This window comes from Dipteris shenzhenensis, chromosome 25 (assembly GCF_047967505.1).
Source record: "Dipteris shenzhenensis isolate YYH24624 ecotype China chromosome 25, Dip_SZ_1.0, whole genome shotgun sequence".
Taxonomy (NCBI): Eukaryota; Viridiplantae; Streptophyta; class Polypodiopsida; order Gleicheniales; family Dipteridaceae; genus Dipteris; species Dipteris shenzhenensis.
The window spans coordinates 9615868-9635593 of NC_141620.1; the positions used below are offsets into that span (position 1 = coordinate 9615868).

The following is a 19726-nucleotide window of genomic DNA, read 5'->3' on the forward strand; positions in this document are numbered from 1 at the left end:
TCCTCTTCGCCGGGAAGAAGAGCTCCTGGATAGTGAGTTGGCAGATGACACGGCTGTTTTTTTTTATGCCTCCCCCAGGACACTCACTTCCTTCCGAGCAGTCTTGGATTTATTTTGCACGGCTGCAAGTGCACACATTAATTGGCATAAATCCAATGGTTTTTGGATTTGCGATGATGACACCACAGATTGGGGTAATGATATTGGTATCACTTGGGTACAGAGGGGTGTCTCCGTCAGATATTTGGGCTGCCAGGTTGGGGAGGGCATCTCTCCTTCACAACAGTTTGCTCCGGTGTTGGAGAGCATCTGAAGAAAGCTCCTTTTTTGGAGCTCAGCCAAACTTGACTTGGCATGGTTAACCAGGTTCTTCTAGCCACAGCTTGGTTTGTATGCTTTTGTTGGTACCACTCTAGGGATTGTATCACTCAGCTCAAGAGGCCCATACATAATTTTTTATGGAGTGGTCTAGATGGCACAATTGATGTTACAACTAGGGTGGCTTGGGAGACCTTGATTCTTCCTACAAGAGAAGGGGGTTTGAATATCATTGACCCGGATCTACAGTGCAGAGCTTTACTCTGCAAGGTTGTTGTGAGAGGACTTATGCCAGGACAAGAGCCTTGGAAGGACTTTTTTATCAGATGCATATAGTCTCGCACAGCCACTTCAGGAGATGATTGGATACACAGTACCAGATGGGTTTTCACCACACCCCACGTCAGATCTCCTTCTTCCCCTCTTATGGTTGCTATACTGAAAGCATGGGCTATCTTTAGGAGTACTCTTCGCAGGATTCCCCCATCCAGCCGTGAAGAGATTGAAAGGCAGCCTATCATGTGGAACGACAATATTTTGGATGAGCATGGCAGACCACTTGGAGCTTCTCTTTACATGCAGTGGTCCAGATGGGAGAGGGGCCCTACATCTACTGTGGGAGCATGGAAAGCCTTCAGTAGGCTTCTTGTAGACCGCCGTCAGGCCCAGGTGGTTCATAATCTCAAAGGGAGTGCAGTAAGAATGAACAGATTGATGCAGCCTTGCCCTCGGATTGGGTGGACGAGATGACATGCCTATTACTTGTTTAACATGGATGGGGGCATTTTCCAGATCGGGCATTCCTTTGTAGGTGATTGCTTCACGAAACACACATGAGGATGCCCTAGTCTTTGATGTTTCTTCGGGGGGCAGGCTGTCCAAGTCAACAGATGATATATTGCTGGAGGTACCGTTTCAGCCAGTCAGGGTAGTGGGCTTCATGGAGCATGGCTCTCTTTCACAGTGGTACTTGGATCCTGACCCGCTACTCATTACCTTAGGCTCATGGAGGTTGTGGCTCTATGGAGGTGTCCCAATTAAGTTTTTGCAATGGGACCCTGGGGAATGGGAGTGGATAGATGAAGGGCACCGAGAGAAAGGCATCCCCTTCTTTCCTTACACGGTTAGTAATGCCAGGAAATTCCAGCTCAGTTGGGAGAATTATCAGATTCTTGCAGACTTGCAGAATTTTTTTTGGCAGAGGCTCTGGAAATCCCACTGGAATAGAAAAATCACTCTCTTCTTTTGGCTTTCTATTCATGGTGGGATAGCAATGAATCATTGGAGATCCAGACCTTCCCTTTCTCCTTCCCCTTACTGGGCTGCTACTGTTGGTCACCACAGGGGGCTCTTGCTGTAGATGGGAAGGCTTTTTTGGTCCTGTTTTGTTTCCTTTCCGTTTTCTTTTGACCTCAGTCCAGCCTTCCCCTTCGGGAAGGGGTGTCAATGCCTGGCGGGGGGGATCCTGAGTTGCCTGGATGGGGGCCCTCTGAGGTTCTATCCTCGTGAAGTGAGGGCAAGAGCACGCCTAGTGCTCGAAGCCGTGGCATCTCAGACACTGATCTGGGCGACCAGTGACTATAATGCGCTGCATCACCACACCTGAGTCCGTCTCAATCTCGAACTCCGAGGGGACACTCTGCGGATCTAGGACTGCCACTTTGACACGTGGCACCCCTTGGGCTGCTGTCGCATCAACGAAGGTGTCCTGCATGATCCAGCCAAAGTGCGCCCCCAGGTCCTTGATGATCAGGCGAAGCTCGGTTGCGAGGCTTGGGAAAATGAGGGTAACTGGATGGCGAGGAATGTGGAAGCGGGCATCGAAGTCCGCTACACTGAAACCCCTATACCATGGGACCATAAGGATGATCTTCCCACCCACAGAAGTAGGGGACCGTCTGACCATATCGCTCGCAGCCTGTGCTGAGGAGAGATTGAGCCAGAACATACCACGTCCCATGAGTGCAACCTCCTCAATGTGGCTGTCCTCAAGGTAGAGGGTGGACTGCAACCAATCCTTGATGTCTGCTCGTGAAGGGGCGTAGCCAATAACTCTCCCATAAACGGATGTCTGGGAGAAGTCCGTGGCGGCCTGCTTCACCAAGGAGACCTGATGCTCTGTCAGTGTTATGCGGTAGGCTGATGGAGGGGGGGGGGTCCGTCTGGGCCACCGGCGGTTCCGAGCTCATGGCCGCCATACAGCACCGACAAACTGCGAACGCTCCAACAAAAGGCAGGGGAATGAAAAGGAAATGGCAGAGATGAAGGAGGGGGGAGTGGTACGGAGGCGGGGGAGGAAAGAGGGAGGGATGGAGAGGTACGGGGAAGCAGGGGGGGGGGAGAGGTGGTGGAGAGGGAGCGAGTGGCGGAGGGGGAAGGAAGGAGGAGGGGGGGGGGGGGGGCAGCGCAGTGTAGGGCGGGGAAGAGGAGGAGGGAAAGGGAGGGGGTGTGGCAGCGCAGCGCGAGAGGGGGCGGGGAGGAGAGGCGAGGAAGGAGGGGAAGGGGGGGGGGCAGCATTGCACAGCAGCGAGGAGGGGGAGGAGGGGGCGGGGGGGGTGGTAGCGCAACACGAGGGGGGGGAGGCAGGGAGAGGACGGAGGGGTGAAGAAGGGAGGAGAGGGGGGGGGATTGCGGGCGGAGAGGAAAAAGAGAGGGATGGAGGGGTGCGACAGGAGGCGACGGAGAAAGAGGAAGAGGAGGGGGAGGGGATAGGGGGCCGCGCAGCGCGAGGGGGGGGTAGACAGGAGCGGGGGAGGGGAGGGGGCATTCGCAGAAGCCATATTTTATTATACTATTGCCACACATACAAACACACACTCATATTTATGCCTTTTTACTTTGGTAAAATTTATCCATAACAGTCCCCCCCCCCCCCAAGCAGGGAATGCACAGCATTTCCATGCCTGGGACCATCACGCACAAAGAAGGGCTTGAGATAACGCTTGTTGATCACCTTCTTGCCATATGGCTCATGCAACTCTTAAACTTGTACAAATCCATTGCTGCGTTCCTTGATGACTTTGTTTGGACCGGTCCATAGTGGCAGAAACTTCTTATCCATTTGGTGGTCCAATCTGTTATCAAAGCCTAGCACAACATCCCCCTCAGCAAAGCGTCTTTCCCATCCCTTGCGAATCTTAGCATCCAAGCGGGCCTTTTGTCGATTCTTTTGGATCTCTGTTTGGTGTAGTACAAGGCGTCGGGGCTTCTCAAGTTGCACCAATCTGGCCTCTACATGTTCATCTCCTGTCATCCTCTGTTCTTGTGCCAACCGGAATCTCTATCTCTAGTGGTAAAACTGCCTCAGTACCATACACCAACTCAAAAGGAGTGTGACCAGTAGACGTTTTATGAGTGATGTTGTAAGCCCACACGGCTTCAGTGACCTTCTGATCCCACTGGCTCCTGTTCCCTGCGGCCATTTTTCCCATGGTTTTACAAAGGAGGCCATTGGTCCACTCTGTTTTTTTTTTTTCCAAGAAAAAGACTTCTATTAAGTAAGAAAAAAACCCGTGAGAGCAAGCTCAAAGCGGAATACATCATGAAATCATGAGGATAAATAAAAAACCCCCTCAGAGTGAGGTGGAAAACAACCAAGGCTGAGGCTTGAAAGTGCCACCTCAACCCTGTAGTAGTTTCAGAGAAGAAAGGAGAATCCTTCCATTCCTTGAAGAAAGAAGCCCTCCTAGCTGAGGCTGCACGGGAGTCCCCCTGCATACCCGTCCATACGGCCATCAAAGTATGTACGATGTATGTCCAGATACTAGCCAATGTGTGCGAGGGATGAACCTGAGTACCCTCCAAAGCCTCTGTGCATCTGGCTCTCTAGATATGCCAGGATGCTATGCTCGCTAGAATCTCCCAAGAAGTATCCACAGAGGCATGTACACCTGTAAAAGAAAGGTGTGGTACCACATCCAACAAACAGGACTCAATCCGATGACGTCGAACTGAAATGGCCCGAGAGGAGTCAACTCCCTCATAGAAAACCTGAGGTCCTGTAAGAGAAAGCCAAGCCACCGAGCCCCATGTCATAAAAAGTGGCGAATGGGCAAAGTGACTGAAAATCCTGGCTACCCCCATCCAAATCAACCTCGCCTATCTGCAATCCCATAAGCAATGCTGAATAGACTCTGAAGCAGAAAGGCATCGAGGGCATGTAGGGTCGGCTCCGAACCTGGACCTCCAAAGGTTCACTACAATCCCTCCATGGATAGAAAGCCAAAAGAAGATAGTGATCTTTCTATTCCTGTGGGATTTCCAGAGCCTCCTCCAGAAGCACCTTTGCTGATCCGCAGTAATACCAAAAGTCTCCCAATGAGGATTTCTGGAGGGTCTCCAACCTCTACTACTGAGCTGAAATCTCCTGGCATTACTGACCGTGTAACGAAAGAAGGGGATGCTCTTCTCTTGATGCCCTGCGTCAATCCACTCCCACTCTCCGGGGTCCCACTGCAAATACTTGATGGGAACTCCCCCATAGAGCCAGAGCCTCCAAGACCCGGTGGAGAGTAGCCGGGGGTCTGGGTCTAGGAACCACTCTAAATCTGATCCCTGCATCAAAAGACCTACAACCCTGATAGGCTGAAAAGCAAACTCAAGCAAGATGTCCTCTGTGGACCTAAGCAATCTGCCACCGTCCTGGATACTAAAAACCAAAGCATCCTCCTGTGCATCTCGGAAGGCCAAAACCTGAAGCGGAACCCCGTCTCTCGAAAAGGTACCTGCCCAAGTGGAGGAAGTGAGTGGCATATCATCTGTGTCTACCCAAACCTCTGGAAGGGCTGCCTCAATCTGCAAGATCCTCCCTGCACTCCCTCTGAGATGTCCTGTCAACCTTGATTTGGTTTCCTCTGGAAGCCTGCGGAAAGCTTTCCAAGACCCCATAGAAGAAGCAGGTCCCCTCTCCCACCTGGACCACTGCATGTAGAGTGAGGCACCCAGTGGTCTGCCATGATCATCTAAAATACTCTCATTCCACATGATGGGTTGCCTATCAATCTCTTCCTGAGAGGAAGGAGGAATCCTCCGAACCAGCCTCCCCCTCATCCTTCACCCTGCCCCCCCCCCCTCCCCCCTCCTCCTCGGTCCCCCTACCTCCCCCCCCTCTAGGATCCCCCCCAGCACCGTTGGTTTCAGCCCCCCTCTCTCCCTCGAGCATGATCCCAAGGGAACCCCCCCCTCCGCCTGCACCACCTGCAGCCCCGAAGCCAGCACAAACCTCCCCCGCGCCTATCCCTTCTGGCCCGGCGGAGGGGAGAGGCCCTTCCCCGCAGATGGCCAACACCACTCCAGCTTGTTCGACAGCCAGCATCCCCCTCTCTGGTTCAGACTCCTCATCCTCATCCCCACACCCAAGGGCTGCTCCTAGAGCTCTACCTTTGGAGTTTTACCGAGCAGGACCTTGGGATTATTTGGATGCAGCAGGTATTGGCTCCTTTCCTGCATCCCTAGACATCAGCATCTTCTTCCTCTGAAAGGGGGCGGAGGGTAAGGTGTCCGTCTTTGCCCCCCACGATGGTCCTGGCTATTCCTTCACTATCACCAGTGATGGGAATGAGCAATGGATGAATGAAAATGTTTGGGAGACGATTCGAGATCAGTCCCAGGAGCAGGTGGATCGGTAGCAGAGCAGCGGAGCTTCTTCAGCAGCAGTGGAAGGAGGGTGACGTTCATCTACGATGGCGCCACAGCGCCAAACGATTCCGCCTTTTGGTCATTATTCGACCGTCTCTGGAGTGGGTCTACGCAGAAGGGCTCCGCCCGTGGAGGACCTCAGAGGTAGCGGGCTTCTACAGTATTTTCCTGGCAGAGGCGTCGAGTTGGTTAGAGAGAGCTTACCACCATGGGACGAAGGGCCTCTCCCCTCTGTTGAAGGTTTTAGAGGATGGGTCCGATGATCCGGCCTGTCCTTCGAAACCCTCACAGAAGCGCCTTCGTCTGCACACTGGACATCCTCCGACCACCTCGATATCGACCGCAAGCAGACAGCTGTTTGTGGCCCATCTCCCCTCTTCATGAGTATACGCATTATCTCTTGGAACGTCAACGGGTTCCACTCATCAGGAACCCGCGGCCCCAGGAAGATGGTGCTCAGACAGGAGCTCCAGCCAGCCTTGGTGGGAAGGGTAGATGTGCTCCTATTGCAGGAACACAAGCTTTCGACTTCTCAGACCAGTAATTGTGGGAAGGTCCTCACAGGACGCTCCCACACCTACTGGGAACCTTCGATTGGCGAGCAAGGGAGGAGCAGGGGTGTCTGTACCTCCATCGACGCTTCTCTAGTCCAGCATGTGTGTGGTTTTGGCACCCTGATCCTAGGACGAGTGCTTTGGGTGGGCTTGAATATTGAGGGATCCCGCATCGGCATCCTCAATATCTATGCCCCGACCGACCTCAGAGCCGCTTTTTGGAGCTCTTTGACAGACTTATTGCCAGAGATGGATTCTTGGATTGTCGGAGGGGACTTCAATAACCTTGAGACTTAGAGGATCAGCAGGGACGGGGCCCAGAGTTCCTCGGTATAGCTCAGGCGGAGCAGGCAGCTCCTTGTTCGCTGTGGGAGGTTGGGACAACTAGAGGGAGCCTTCCCTTTGCAGATGGACAGGGAGTCTGGACTTCTCTTGGGGTTACATGAGGGAAGGAGGCAGACTTCTGGAGCGGTTGGACCATTTCTATGTCAGCGATTGGGCGCTAGGCAGAGGTGGAGAGTCAGGAGTGGTTCCAGGAACGACCCTCTCTGACCATGCCCCAGTCATCCTAGTCCTGGACTCAACCTCTCACTCCTTACCTCCACGCTCATGCCGGATCCCAGACTCCATCTACTCCAGAGCAGCGGTTCGCAGCAAGATAGTGGACTTGTGGGAGCAGGATTGGGATCCCATGGGGGATATGGCAGCACAGGTAGCTCAGGCTCTTGCCGAGTCTAGTCTCATCTGTCAGCAGGAGGCGATTCAGATCAGGCAGCAGTGGTGGGCGAAGGAGAGGGGTCTCAGACGAGATCTCGCCTCAATACAGCGGATGCAACAGTCTTCTCCAGGCTGAGCTTAACAATCAGCCAGAATTAGTTAGAGCTAGCTAGAGTTGGGGCTACTATCCAAGAGCAAACAAACTAGGTAGTGACCAGCAAGGCCTAGTTGATAACTACAACTCTAGAGGCAAGATCTAGGATAGCTAAACTCCAAAATAGGAGTTTGTTACTGATACACAAGAGCAAACTATTGTGTGGGAGAAATGCCAATGCCCACCTCATAGCCCAACTATCTAGCAAATAGACCTCTCTGAACATAAGTGAATACAAACTCTAAACCCCAATGTGAAGAGTCCTCGTCACGTGATAAGGCTATGAGGAGAGTCATCCAAAAGGTCTCAAACCAAGGATGTCAGACTAGATTCTAAGATAGAGACTCATGTCCTTTGCCACAAGTAATTATAGAAGAGGAGCAAGTGGACATCTAGTCAGACTGATCTCAAAATCTAAAATTTGTCCCTTCTGCTACCCTTGACAAGATATGGGCTGATCTAAAGAGAAAGGATACCCCTATGGAAAGCATAATGAAAGGCAGAATTACCCTATGGCGGATATGGTGTTCGCGATGTTCTTTTGTACTTGGGGACCATTTATGCACGGAGGCTGACACTCTCGCTTCCATTTGGTCAGAGATTATTTTCACTCTTAGGAGTCAGTGGGAGCGGTGTATAGGCACCTCTTTGGCAGCTCGTGGGAGACTTATATCCTTCATGAGGACATGGGACTGCTCTTTATTTTTTCACTTGACCCCTTTTGGGATGTCGTGGCATTTTAGACCACCTCCATGGCTTTTTTGCCACATTGTTGAGGCTAGGGATAGAGTACTTTCTCTCCCACTTGTTGTATGATTTGTTTTGAATGGAATATATCACTCTTATTTTAAAGGCAGAATGGAAAGGAAAGAAAGTACAAGTGCAAGGCAATAACCAAAATACTCACAATGTATTGATAGCTTGATGTTGACTGTAGTCCTAGACAATAGACAAGTACAACACTATATATTGTGACACTAGACAGAAAGTCACAATGTCTCTGGGATATCTCCCAATATGACACGTGGCACGTCTAGGACTAACTAGACTATAAAACACCACCTAGACCACCTAGAACACTCTTTTTTTTTTTTTTTTCAAGAAAGAGACTTCTATTAAGTAAGAGAAAAAACCCACGAGAGCAACGGAATACATCATGAAACCATGAGGATAAATAAACCCCCTCAAAATGAGGTGGAAAACGACCAAGGCTGAGGCTGAAAGTGCCACCTCAACCCTGTACGAGTCTCAGAGAAGAAAGGAGAATCCTTCTATTCCCTGAAGAAAGAAGCCCTTCTAGCTGAGGCTGCACGGGAGTCTCCCTGCATACTCGTCCATACGGCCATCAAGGTATGTATGGTGTTTGTCCAGATACTAGCCAATGGTGCGAGGGATGAACCTGAGTTCCCTCCAATGCCTCTGTGCATCTAACTCTCTAGATATGCCAGGCTGCTATGCTCGCTAGAATCTCCCAAGAGGTATCCACAGAGGCATGTACAACTGCAAAAGGAAGGTATGGTATCACATTCAAAGAACAAGACTCAACCTGATGATGTCGAATCGAAATGGCCTAAGAGGAGTCAAGTCTCTCATAGAAGACCTGAGGCCCTGTAAGAGAAAGCCAAGCCACTGAGCCCCATGTCATAACAATGGGGAGTGGGCAAAGTGACTGAAAATCCCGGCTACCCCATCCAAATCATCCTTGCCTGTCTGCAATCCCATAAGCAATGCTGAATTGTCTCAAAAGTAGAGAGGCAACGAGGGCAAGTAGGGTAGGCTCCGCGAATCTGGATCTCCAAAGGTTCACTGCAATCCCACCATGGATAGAAAGCCAAAAGAAAAGAGTGATCTTTCTATTCTTATGGGATTTCCAGAGTCTCTTCCAGAAGCCCCTCTGCAAATCCGCAGTGATATCAAATGTCTCCCAATGAGGAACTCTGGAAGGTCTCCAACCTCTACTATTGACCTAGAATCTCTAGGCATTACTGACTGTGTAACAAAAGAAGGGGATGCTCTTCTCTCGATGCCCTGCGTCAATCCACTCCCACTCTCTAGGGTCCCACTGAAATATCTAATGGGAACTCCCTCGTAGAGCCAAAGCCTCCAAGATCCGGTGGAGAGAAGCCAGGGGTTTGGGTCGAGGAACCACTCTGAATCTGATCCCTGCACCAAAAGACCTACAACCCTGATAGGCTGAAAAGCAAACTCAAGCAAGATGTCCTCTGTGGACCTAAGCAATCTGCCACCATCATGTATACTAAAAACCAAAGCATCCTCATGTGCATCTCGAAAGGCCAAAACCTGAAGAGGAACACCGCCTCTTGTAAAAGTACTTGCCCAAGTGGAGCAAGTGAGTGGCATATCATATGTGTCTACCCAATCCGCTGGAAGGGCTGCCTCAATCTGCAATCTTATATCTAGAACAATTCATCAAACCGTTAATTTGTCACTCTCTCTCTCATGGCATGTCAAAGTCAGTTGTGAAAAGGGAAGCATAGTAATCTGTGGCAATATAGATATATGACTGGTCCATGAATTTGACTCCAAAATACCATCAGAGTTGATTACCTATGAAATATTGAAAACTAAGAGTAGAGAAAAAGTCTTTATTCGACTCTACCCCCCATCTGAATCCAACGTGACTCACATGCACAGTAAGAAATGCCATCCTTTTTCTTTACAAGTAACTATTGATGAGCCCTTGCTTTTGGCCCCTATCTTCTTTTTTATACCCCTTTCAAGCCTCCTTAGCTGTCCCGCAAGTAGTTGAGTTGTTTGTACACAGTCTACAGAGTATTTATGACCTTTTGGGTAGATAAAAGACAACAAAGGTCCTGTAACCCCGAGGCCCTTCATTTTCTCCCTTTCCCTATGGCTTCTTCACCCTTCCCTCTGTTTCTTCCAGCTACATGTCCCTCTCCTTAAGCCTAAATAGCCCACCTCACTAGGACCCCCCTCCCGTCAAGCATCCTTAGGCCATGGACTAATCCATCCCCTTGCTGAAACTCTCCTCATTGAGACCCTCTCATCCCCACCCTTCAACCTAGCCAACCCGTAACCCACCACCTAAGCTACCCCATCCAGCTACCACATAGAATCCCAATCCCATCCCATCCTCTAGCTCCATGGTTGCTTCTGACTTCTAAATGAGAGAGGATCTCAAAGGTCCCCCACCTAGTCTTCCCTCTTTGCATCCTTAAAAATACGTGCAAATCCAACATAAAATTTAGTGTGTGCTCGAGCTAGGATTTTATACACAGCCGTATGCCTACTTGTGAAAAGATTCAATGCCCCTCACATGCTCTAGTTGCTAGGAGATCCTCCTTTAGGAAAGAGTGAGGTCATGGTTTATTTTTCACTTTTAAACTGATAGGGCCTTCATGGTATTCCACTCTTGGAACTTGTAAACGCTAGCCTCATTTCTTTTCTACATGATTTTATTTGAGGTCTACATAGGATATTATCCTGACACTATGTATTTTGGTCACATTAATAGAAGTTCACTTTCCCCCCTCCCCAAAAATAAGTACACAGGATTTTATGCTGACTCTGTATTTTGATCTAACTCAATGGAAGTTAACTTTTTCTTGGCCCTCCCCCCCCCCTTCCCCCCCCGCAAAAAAAAAAAAGTATTTGCAAGAACATAAGTAAAGATTGTTTAGTTCAGTTGATGCAGTGAGAACGATTTCTACAGTCCTAGATACCATGGGAGTCATATGGCATGCTCACCTAGCAATATGGGAACATGTTGTAATATATTTTTGATGATGTTTATTGGACTAGACATGTAGATGTTCTCATGATCACCTGATGATAATTGGCACAAGGATGAGATTTGCTTGTATCTTTTTATGATGCTAACTTGGGGATATGTGCCAGTAATTTCAGATGTCTATGCTATACAGAGGGAGGTGTTTTCCCTCATGTTGTTATTTATTTTACATGTTCTCTTGTTCATATATCCCACCTTGTTGGGAAATTGGTTGCTTTGCTTCATGTATGAAGGGAAAAAAAAATACTTCAATGTTTTTTTTTGGGTTGTATTTCCTAAGATCAGGTATTGGGATCTTGATTGGAGTACACCAGGAGGGAACGATATCTATGATGTGTGAGTACAAAGCTTTCTAAGTTTATGCATTTTATCTAATTGCCAAAATTTTGCATTTTAGTAATTTTGGTCACGTATTTTTGGCACATTTTAACATATTTCTTAGTCAATCTCGGTGTGTTCAATGTTGTTCATCTCAACAACCTAGGATGTGTTAGGCTATTGAAAGACTTGTGATGATTAATTTTCTTTTAACATCTGTTTGAGAATCAATTTTGAAAGCACAATAAATAGTCTCTTTATCACTATTCACTTGGATATTTTGAGAGTTTCTTTTTGTGAAAAAGGGGTGACATTTATTAATATAATCAAAGATCACAATGAATAGGATAAACTCATGTGAAACACCTTGTACATAACAGAAGATCGATAAGATGTAGGAGGATGTTGAAACCAGTTTGGTACGAAATTGCCAAGACAGTCTTGAGGGAGTGTGTTAAAAAAACAATCCATGATCCACTCCCTCGTGAATGCTACTCCCCTAGCCTCAGCTATGCAGGGAGAGCCCTGGACATTGGCCTAGGTATCCAGAAGAGTACGACACTCAAAGCATTAGTAACTAGCCCATATGGATTCTTGGTGTTAAGCTCACCACCTGGTCCCTATGCCCAAGGGTAAAGATACTTGCAAAGCATGAAGGACCACATGAAAGGGGACAAAAGACAAAGAAAGACTCAAGTAGACACTCATTCCATAATAAAAATTCAAAAATGATGGTCAAGTTGATGCTCATTCCAAAATGAAAAAATACAATACACGGTCATCCTCCAAGGCCTTTCCACAATCCCTCATATGCTTCTATGCCACATGGCACTACCCTCCGCATTCCCCATGAAGACTCTTCTATGCCATTCTCCACGAGGCCTACAACAGTTTCCCCTAGCATTAAATCATTCGCTATCCAAGTGCATGCAAAACAACGAGATGAAGGAACATGCGTATATCATCAAGGTGCTATGACATCCCCCAAGCTAGCACTATGAAAAGATAAGCCTATTCAATGCCATAAGTATACAAATGATCATGAGCTCATCTCAATTAGCCATCAACAAAATAATGTATCTCACACTCCTGCATACATAAGAGTAGGTTGTCGATTTAGAGGATCTAGGTCTTTTTTGAGACACCATCCCGTCCAAAGCGTGCACACAAAGACAACGCATCTAATACCCATTGATTCCAAAAGAATTAGGCAAGTGAGATAGCAAGGAAAGCAGCTCCCTGTCGTTCTCCTCTCTCCCCTTCAGCCTGCCCCCTAGCTCTTGGCCCTCAGCCTGGGCCCTCAGCCTGCTGCCCCCCTAGCTTCTCCCCCTCAGATTCCAGCCCAATCTCCCTCACAAGCCTTGAATCGTGCTTCTCTTGAGCTTCTCTCTCACGTTTTTCTACTGCCCTGGTTGTTTTGGAAAAGGAGCCTCCAACCAGCCTCTCCAAACGGGCCTATTCCAGCTCCTTAACCTCAATTTCTACTTCCAAGTCCTGCTGCAAGATTTTCTTCAATCTTGGCGACTGCAACTGCTCCAAAACGACCTTATTTCAGGCTGCTATGAGCACATTTTGCCATTCATTGACTGCTGCAAACGTGAACATTGTACCAACCCGTTTTTCCAGTTCATTTCTAATCAACAGTTCCAAAAACGAGCTATAATCAGGTTCAAAAACGCCATTTTATCAGGTTCAAACTCGAGGTCAAAAGCAGCAAGTTTCAGCTTCGTTAACAATCCTTTCTCGAGGTTTGGAAGCTGGAGCGCTGCATTTCAAGACATTCAGTTTTAGGCACCAAATCCAGCTCCATTCAAGGCCACCCCTACCTTTAGCCTCTCCCTTCCCCTTCTCTGTTGGAATATGAAGTCAAAGTGAGTGTATATGTGCGTCCTAGGTCCCTAGGACTTATTTTATAGTCTAGTGAGTCCTAGACAGTGCCACGTGTCATATGGGAGATTATCCCATATGCATTGCGACTTTCTAGAGTCCAGAGCCTTACACTATATAGTCTTGTACTAGTCTTGAGTCTTTTTATACCATTCAACATCAAGCTATCTACATGTGAGTGTCTTGGTCCATTGCTATTGCCTACTTCCATTTGAGTCCATTTCCATTATGCTTGCAATATTTCCTTTCCTTTCCTAGAGATAGCTTGCCACATGTTCCTTCATGTGGTATCAAAGCCATGTTCCTAGCCCTACTCTCTCTTTCCCTTTCCCTTCCAAGAGGATGAGGTGAGGGAGGCCAATGACGCTACTTTCCCTTCTCCTCCTTGGAAGGCACTCATTTCTCCTCCTTCCTTTTCACTTTCCCCTCCCTTAGCCTCACCATTGTTTGGAGCTTTTGGAGGAGGTGATCTACATCGACCACTGCCTCTCCTCACAACACCATGATCTGCCACCTCTCTTCTCCTTCCTTCAGCTACAAAGACGTCCTAGAATGGTGCTGTTTCTATTGCTCTTTCTGTGACCTGCAAACGATGCGATGCTTCTGCCCGGATCTGGAAGTAGAGTCATGGCTTTGTGTCTTCAGCAAAGCTGTAGAGGACCTTGAGTACTACAAATTTCGTTTTTACATCATTGCAATCCAAGTTTATATGTGAAAAGTTATAGCTCCTACAAGAAGTGACGAAATTTTTTTCTGCGCGCGGATTTTGTTCTTGAGCTCAATGATTTGACAGCCCAAGCATGATGCAGCCAGCTCAACATGGATCTGTCCATCCTCTTCATCATTGACTTCTACTCTAGTCCACCATTTGCTCCTTCTTCCTGCAAGATGGTGCCCGTATGCTGCTGCCGGTCATTCTCTTGGAGCGCTGCTGATTTTGCAGTTTTTGCCCGCCATGTCGTTCTACTTTTGCCTGCAAATTTTTGCTCCACTTCTATATCTGTCTACCATGAAGAAGCTCCAAACCTGCTCCAGCTCATGAAGAACTTACCAAGGTGATCTTTCCATAGTTATACTTGCATTTCTACTCTTTTCCAACCTTGGAGTCTTCCAAATCAACTATCATTTCGTTCGAGAAGTTTTTTGGTAAGAACTTCCATACATGGCAAACAAAGATGCATCCTGTACTTATGAAAGATGGAGTGTGGCATATTGTTAGTAGCAGAAAAAGCCACAATCAAATGAAAAGAAAATTGCACACTGGGAGAATTTGAATGACAAAGCTCTTTCTCTCATTGGTTTGGGGTTGGGTGATGAAGTTATTCATCATTTTGATTTTGATTCCACTGCTCATGAATTATGGGCTAAGTTTGAAGGATTGTTCGGCAACAAAGTCATCAATTAAAAGGTATTCCTAAGATAGGAATTCTTCAAGCTGCAACTGAAGCATGAAGACTCTCTTCTTGCTCACTTGAATCATATGGAATCCCTTGGCACTCAGCTTGCTAGTCTGAAGGCCCCTGTAGGGGAAGATGATCAAGTTGTTGTGCTCCTCTCAAGCATTGAGAAAAATTTCAAGTACGGGGAGATCATACCAGCATTGCGTGTGACACAAATGGGTTATCATGATATGGTTGCCATGCTCATTGATCATGAAAGACGGTATGCAAACACTCCAGACTCCAATGCACTGTACTCCAAGGGCAAAGGCAAATTCAAGCCTTTCAAATGCAATCACTGTGGGAAGCTTGACCGAGGATCGCTACTTCAAGAAGCTTGCCAAGCAACAAAACAAGGATCATGCCAACTTGGTTGGGGCTGCAACAAGTGAAGACGAAGAAGAAGATGATGCTTCGACACCAACTCATTCTCACTGCCGACATCAGAGATCTCTCTCTCCATTCAGAGGTCTATGTACTTGATGATCGGGACTTTTTTTTATGATGCTTGGGTACTTTGCCTTGGGTAGCCCCCCAAAAATGCTTGTAATAATGAGTCTTGTGTCCTTGAGTCAATAAAGGTTCTCAGCCTTGGATAGTCCTCCTCAAATGATGTTTTATTTCTTTTATGAGTGGTGTGTGGCTTCCTACCAAGTCCTGTTATGAAGCCAGGGGGAGATGTATTGTGGGAGCCTTTCTATTGCCTTTGATGGGTCTCTCTATCAGGCCTGGCCGAGTTCCAAGATGTTGGTGCATTTGCTAGACCGATGGGTTGGTCAGGTAGCCATGCTTCATTTGAGCCTCTGAGCTACTTGGGGTGCACAGAGAAGTAGACTCCATTAAGGGATCTAGATGCGGGGTCTAGATGCTCGTGGCCTTACTTGAGGACATCGCCCCGCATCTCACTGACATTAGATTATTGGGACGAGGATTCTTTCATGTGGCTGTTGATACTCTTGGAGCTATGAGCATTGCGCTCAATGTCAGACCTTTAGTCCTTGGTTTTAGGATATTTTTCTCAAGCCCTTCTCTCTTGGCTTCGACCTAGTAGAGGAGGACCAGCAGACGACTTCTCTTTTCATCAGATTTCTAGGTCTGCCTTAGGTATATCATTGGCTCCATTGCCACGATTAGATCTTCTTTTGGAGTGGTCATTTAGATCCCTCCCCTCCTTGGATTACCCTCTTCAGTAACAACAGAGGCAATCAGATCGGATAGGGTTCCTAGAGTTAGGGTCATTGTCTCCAAGACTAGTGTTGGATATGTAGGCTTTTTGGGCATTTTGCTAAAGATTGCTCAATTAGGAACGTCTTCTATCGGTGTCCCATTGCAGGATTCAAGTTAGAGTTAGGCTCCATCCACCACACTCAGATCAGGAGGGATCCTCTCACATCCCGATCCCTGCATCTATGGGGGCTTCTGACATTCCGGTTCTAGTGGCTACTTCTCAGGCTATGGCTAGTATAGGTTCCCCCATTGACACTCAACAGGTTCCATTTACAGCTCCCGCTCCACCACCACCTACAGATCAGGAGGGTCCCTCTCTTGTCCTAGATCTCACCCCTATCGAGGCTTCTCAGATTTTGGTTTTGGTCATGACTAGTAAAGATATGGTCTCTTCTCGGGAGTTTCTTCAGTTCCGGTCTTAGATAGGGCCAGCCTTGGTGTCCTTGAAGATATTTCTCATGGTTTCGATCCCCCTCAGATACTCTTCTATCCAAATCATTGATAGAGAGAAGGGGGTTGCTTTTGCCTCTTGACCCTTTTCGAGTGCGTGGATTCTATGCTCCCTGACGTCAAGCTTGTTTCACATGAATTCTTTTTCTGCCTTTGATGATTTTGGTGATGAGGAGTTTGTGCTCTCTACTTTTGATGAGCCAGTTATTGGTATTCCTTTTGATAGGGTGCCTCCTTCTTCAAGCGTGGGGGCTCTGTCTCCTGTGGATTTTCCCCCGCTTTCTAGATCTTATGGCAACAAGTCTCTTTCCCAGGAGAGGGTTTCCGGCACAGGTTGGGTAAGGTGCTCCACCTTGCTTCCTCCCTCTAATGAGGATTGTTAGCTGGAACATATAGGGCATGGGTGGTGTGCCTCATTATTGCCGCCGCAGGTAGACAATTCATAATCAACTTCATCAACGTGTCACTAGGGGATCTATTGATATTCTTTTATCCAGGAATAAAAATTGGATGCTAGAGATTGGTGCAAAGTCAGGTAAACTGCTTTTTGGTCACACCTTTTGGTCACTACTAAGGTAGGAACTTATATTTCAATTTCAGATTCTTTTCTTCCCTTAGTAGTTGGACATGGCATCATCTTACCCTCTAGAGTTTTGGGAATGGTGGGAGAGAAGAGATGCATCTTGATGAGTTGAGAATACTTTAAGAATCCAAAAGTGTGTTCTATTGAGAGACAGAAGCCTTTTATTTATAGAGTGGGAAAGAGGGTGGCCTACATCATAGGCACCTCTCCTACATCAAAGGCAATCAGCCCTACATCATAGGGACTTCCTAAATCATTGGCACCTCCTAAAGAGGGCACCTTCTATTGCATCATCACCTGTGTCATGTTCCATACACCTCATAGCACTAAGGCACACACATGTGACTGCTACTATAAGCACACATGCACCTTAGAGAAAGCCCTTGATCACAAATATGCCAACATACCCCCTCTCAAGGCTTTGCCTCATGCTATGTCAAGGATACGCCTAGTCACATAGTTTCACATGCCATCTCATGGTGGTCAAGGATAAATCTATGGCTAGGATCTCATGCTAGCAAGGGTGCCCAAGGGTCAAGGTTTACAAAAATGGGATAAACCCCCCCAAATGATTCTCTCTCTTGCATGTACAAAGATTAATCTTAGACCTTTGTGTGGACCTAGTTTCTCATGTCTGCAAGAGGTACCATTGAGGCAAAGACATATCACATGGCCTATATCATATGGTAACCAGAGGTGATTTACAAAGGCTATGAGGACTAAAACACGGAAATGTATGCTCTCTTACAAATGGCTATAAATCTCAACCATACAAGTGCATATTGCGAGCAATGAAATCATAGAATCCTAGTCTTTTTGCATCGGATGCTCTACTAGTATCAAGATTTTGGATGCCTTTTATGCAGAGGAGGATGTCACAGAGGCAGTTTTCTAGATTTGGATTTCTCATATGAAAGGGGAATGCCCTCTCCCTCATTTGTGGCAGCAGCCCTTTCTGATATTTGTGATTCTGTTGTTTGATACTAGTACCAATAGACGTGAGATTCTCAAAAAGAGGAGGTTACTCACCAACAGTTGGAAACCCTACAGAGGGAGGAGCGAAATAGCCTATCATGCTTGGATTCAGGTACGGCTTGCTGCAGCAAAGGCCTTACAAATAGATACAGAGTGCAGAGCAAGCCTTTCAGCATTATGATAGAAAGATGAGCATGCCTTGGTATTTGATGTTTGGACAAGGGGTAGGTTGTCCAGATCTATGCATGATATTATGTTGGGAGTTCCCTTTCAGCCTATCAAGATCTTAGGTTATATGAAGCATGGCTAAGAATCACAATGGCACCTAGACCCAGACCCGCTTCTTCTCTCCTTGGGCTCGTGGAGGATTTGGCTATATGCAGGAGCCCCAATAAAGATTTTACAGTGGGACCCTGGAGAGTGGAAGTGGATTGATGCACCCTGGAGAGTGGAAGTGGATTGATGCAAGGTTTTGAGAGAAGGGAATTCCCTTCTTTCATTGCATAGTCAATAATACCAAGAGATTTCAGCTCAGTTATAGAGGCTGGAGGTCCTCTAGAGCTCCTCATTGGGGGAGCTCTCAAATTTTCCCGACTTGCAAGAAGTTTTTTGGAAATCCCTCAAGAATATAAAAATCTATCTTTTCTTTTGGCTTTCTATTAATGGAGGGATTACAGTGAACTTATGGCAGTCCAGATTTGGGGTGGAGTCCGCTTGTCCTTGTTGCCGTTCCGTGGAGACTATTCAACATTTGCTTATGGGGTTGTAGACAAGATGGAAGGGGATTACCCAAGATTTTTGTTATGTTTGCTTCTTTCCCCTTCTTTATGACATGGGCTTTCAGGGCCTCAGGTATTCTATGAGAGGCATGACACTTCTTGGGATCTCTTTATATGATGACATGTAGCTGAGTCCTATTCTCTGGATGATGTTCCATTTTCACATTTCAGGCCCGTGCATGCTTCTATGGATTCTTCTTGGAGATACTGGCCAGTATTTCAGCATGGCATATTTGAACGAGCCAGATGTATAGAGGCCTTGGATGGGTCCCACATCCAGCCCTCTCACACTTTGGCCATATTTGGATAGATACTATTCATATGCTAATGGCTAGTTGGACGAGCATGCAGAGGACAGCTTCTTCCAAGAGGGCTATATTCCTTAGGGAGTGGAGAGGCTCCCCTTTTTTCTCAGCAGAGTCCACAATAGGGTTGAAATGGCCCTTTCAGCCTCGGCCTTGGTTTATTTCTTGTTTGCTCTGAGCAGCTTTTTATTGGTCCCTTCTAGGGTATTTTTTTCATGCTTACATGATGTATTTCCGCCTTGATCTTGCTCTCGCAGGTTTTCTTCATACTTAATAGAAATCCTTTCTCGCCGATTAGGTAAGCCTCCTTGCTAAATCAAACTCAACCAAACCCACCTACCAACCTTAGCATGCTACAGTGTAATACTTAGGTACATGGAGACCCATCAACCATAAAACCAACAAGTGGATTGATAGCACGGTAGGTGACAGTGCACCAAAAAGAACTCTCTTCCTTTATAATGCCGGTCAGATTCAAGGAGAGAGATCGCATGCATCCATGTCAACCTCCTTGGCAAAACAATACTGGCTACTAACTGAACTGCTACAGAATAAGAACACTGCAATGGCCGTGATCAAAGAAATGATCATCACTAACTCGTGTTAATTTC

General features: G+C 47.2%; 1 protein-coding gene across 1 annotated transcript in view; it reads left to right on the forward strand.

The window, feature by feature from the left end:
* The window catches only part of LOC147885427 (uncharacterized), a 382071-nt gene that overhangs the window by 20036 nt on the left and 342309 nt on the right, over positions 1-19726 (forward strand). Inside the window, exon 4 of the mRNA XM_087396736.1 lies at positions 11438-11488. Within this exon, the coding sequence (XP_087252862.1) occupies positions 11438-11488 (51 nt within the window). The remainder of the gene's footprint in view (positions 1-11437; positions 11489-19726) is intronic.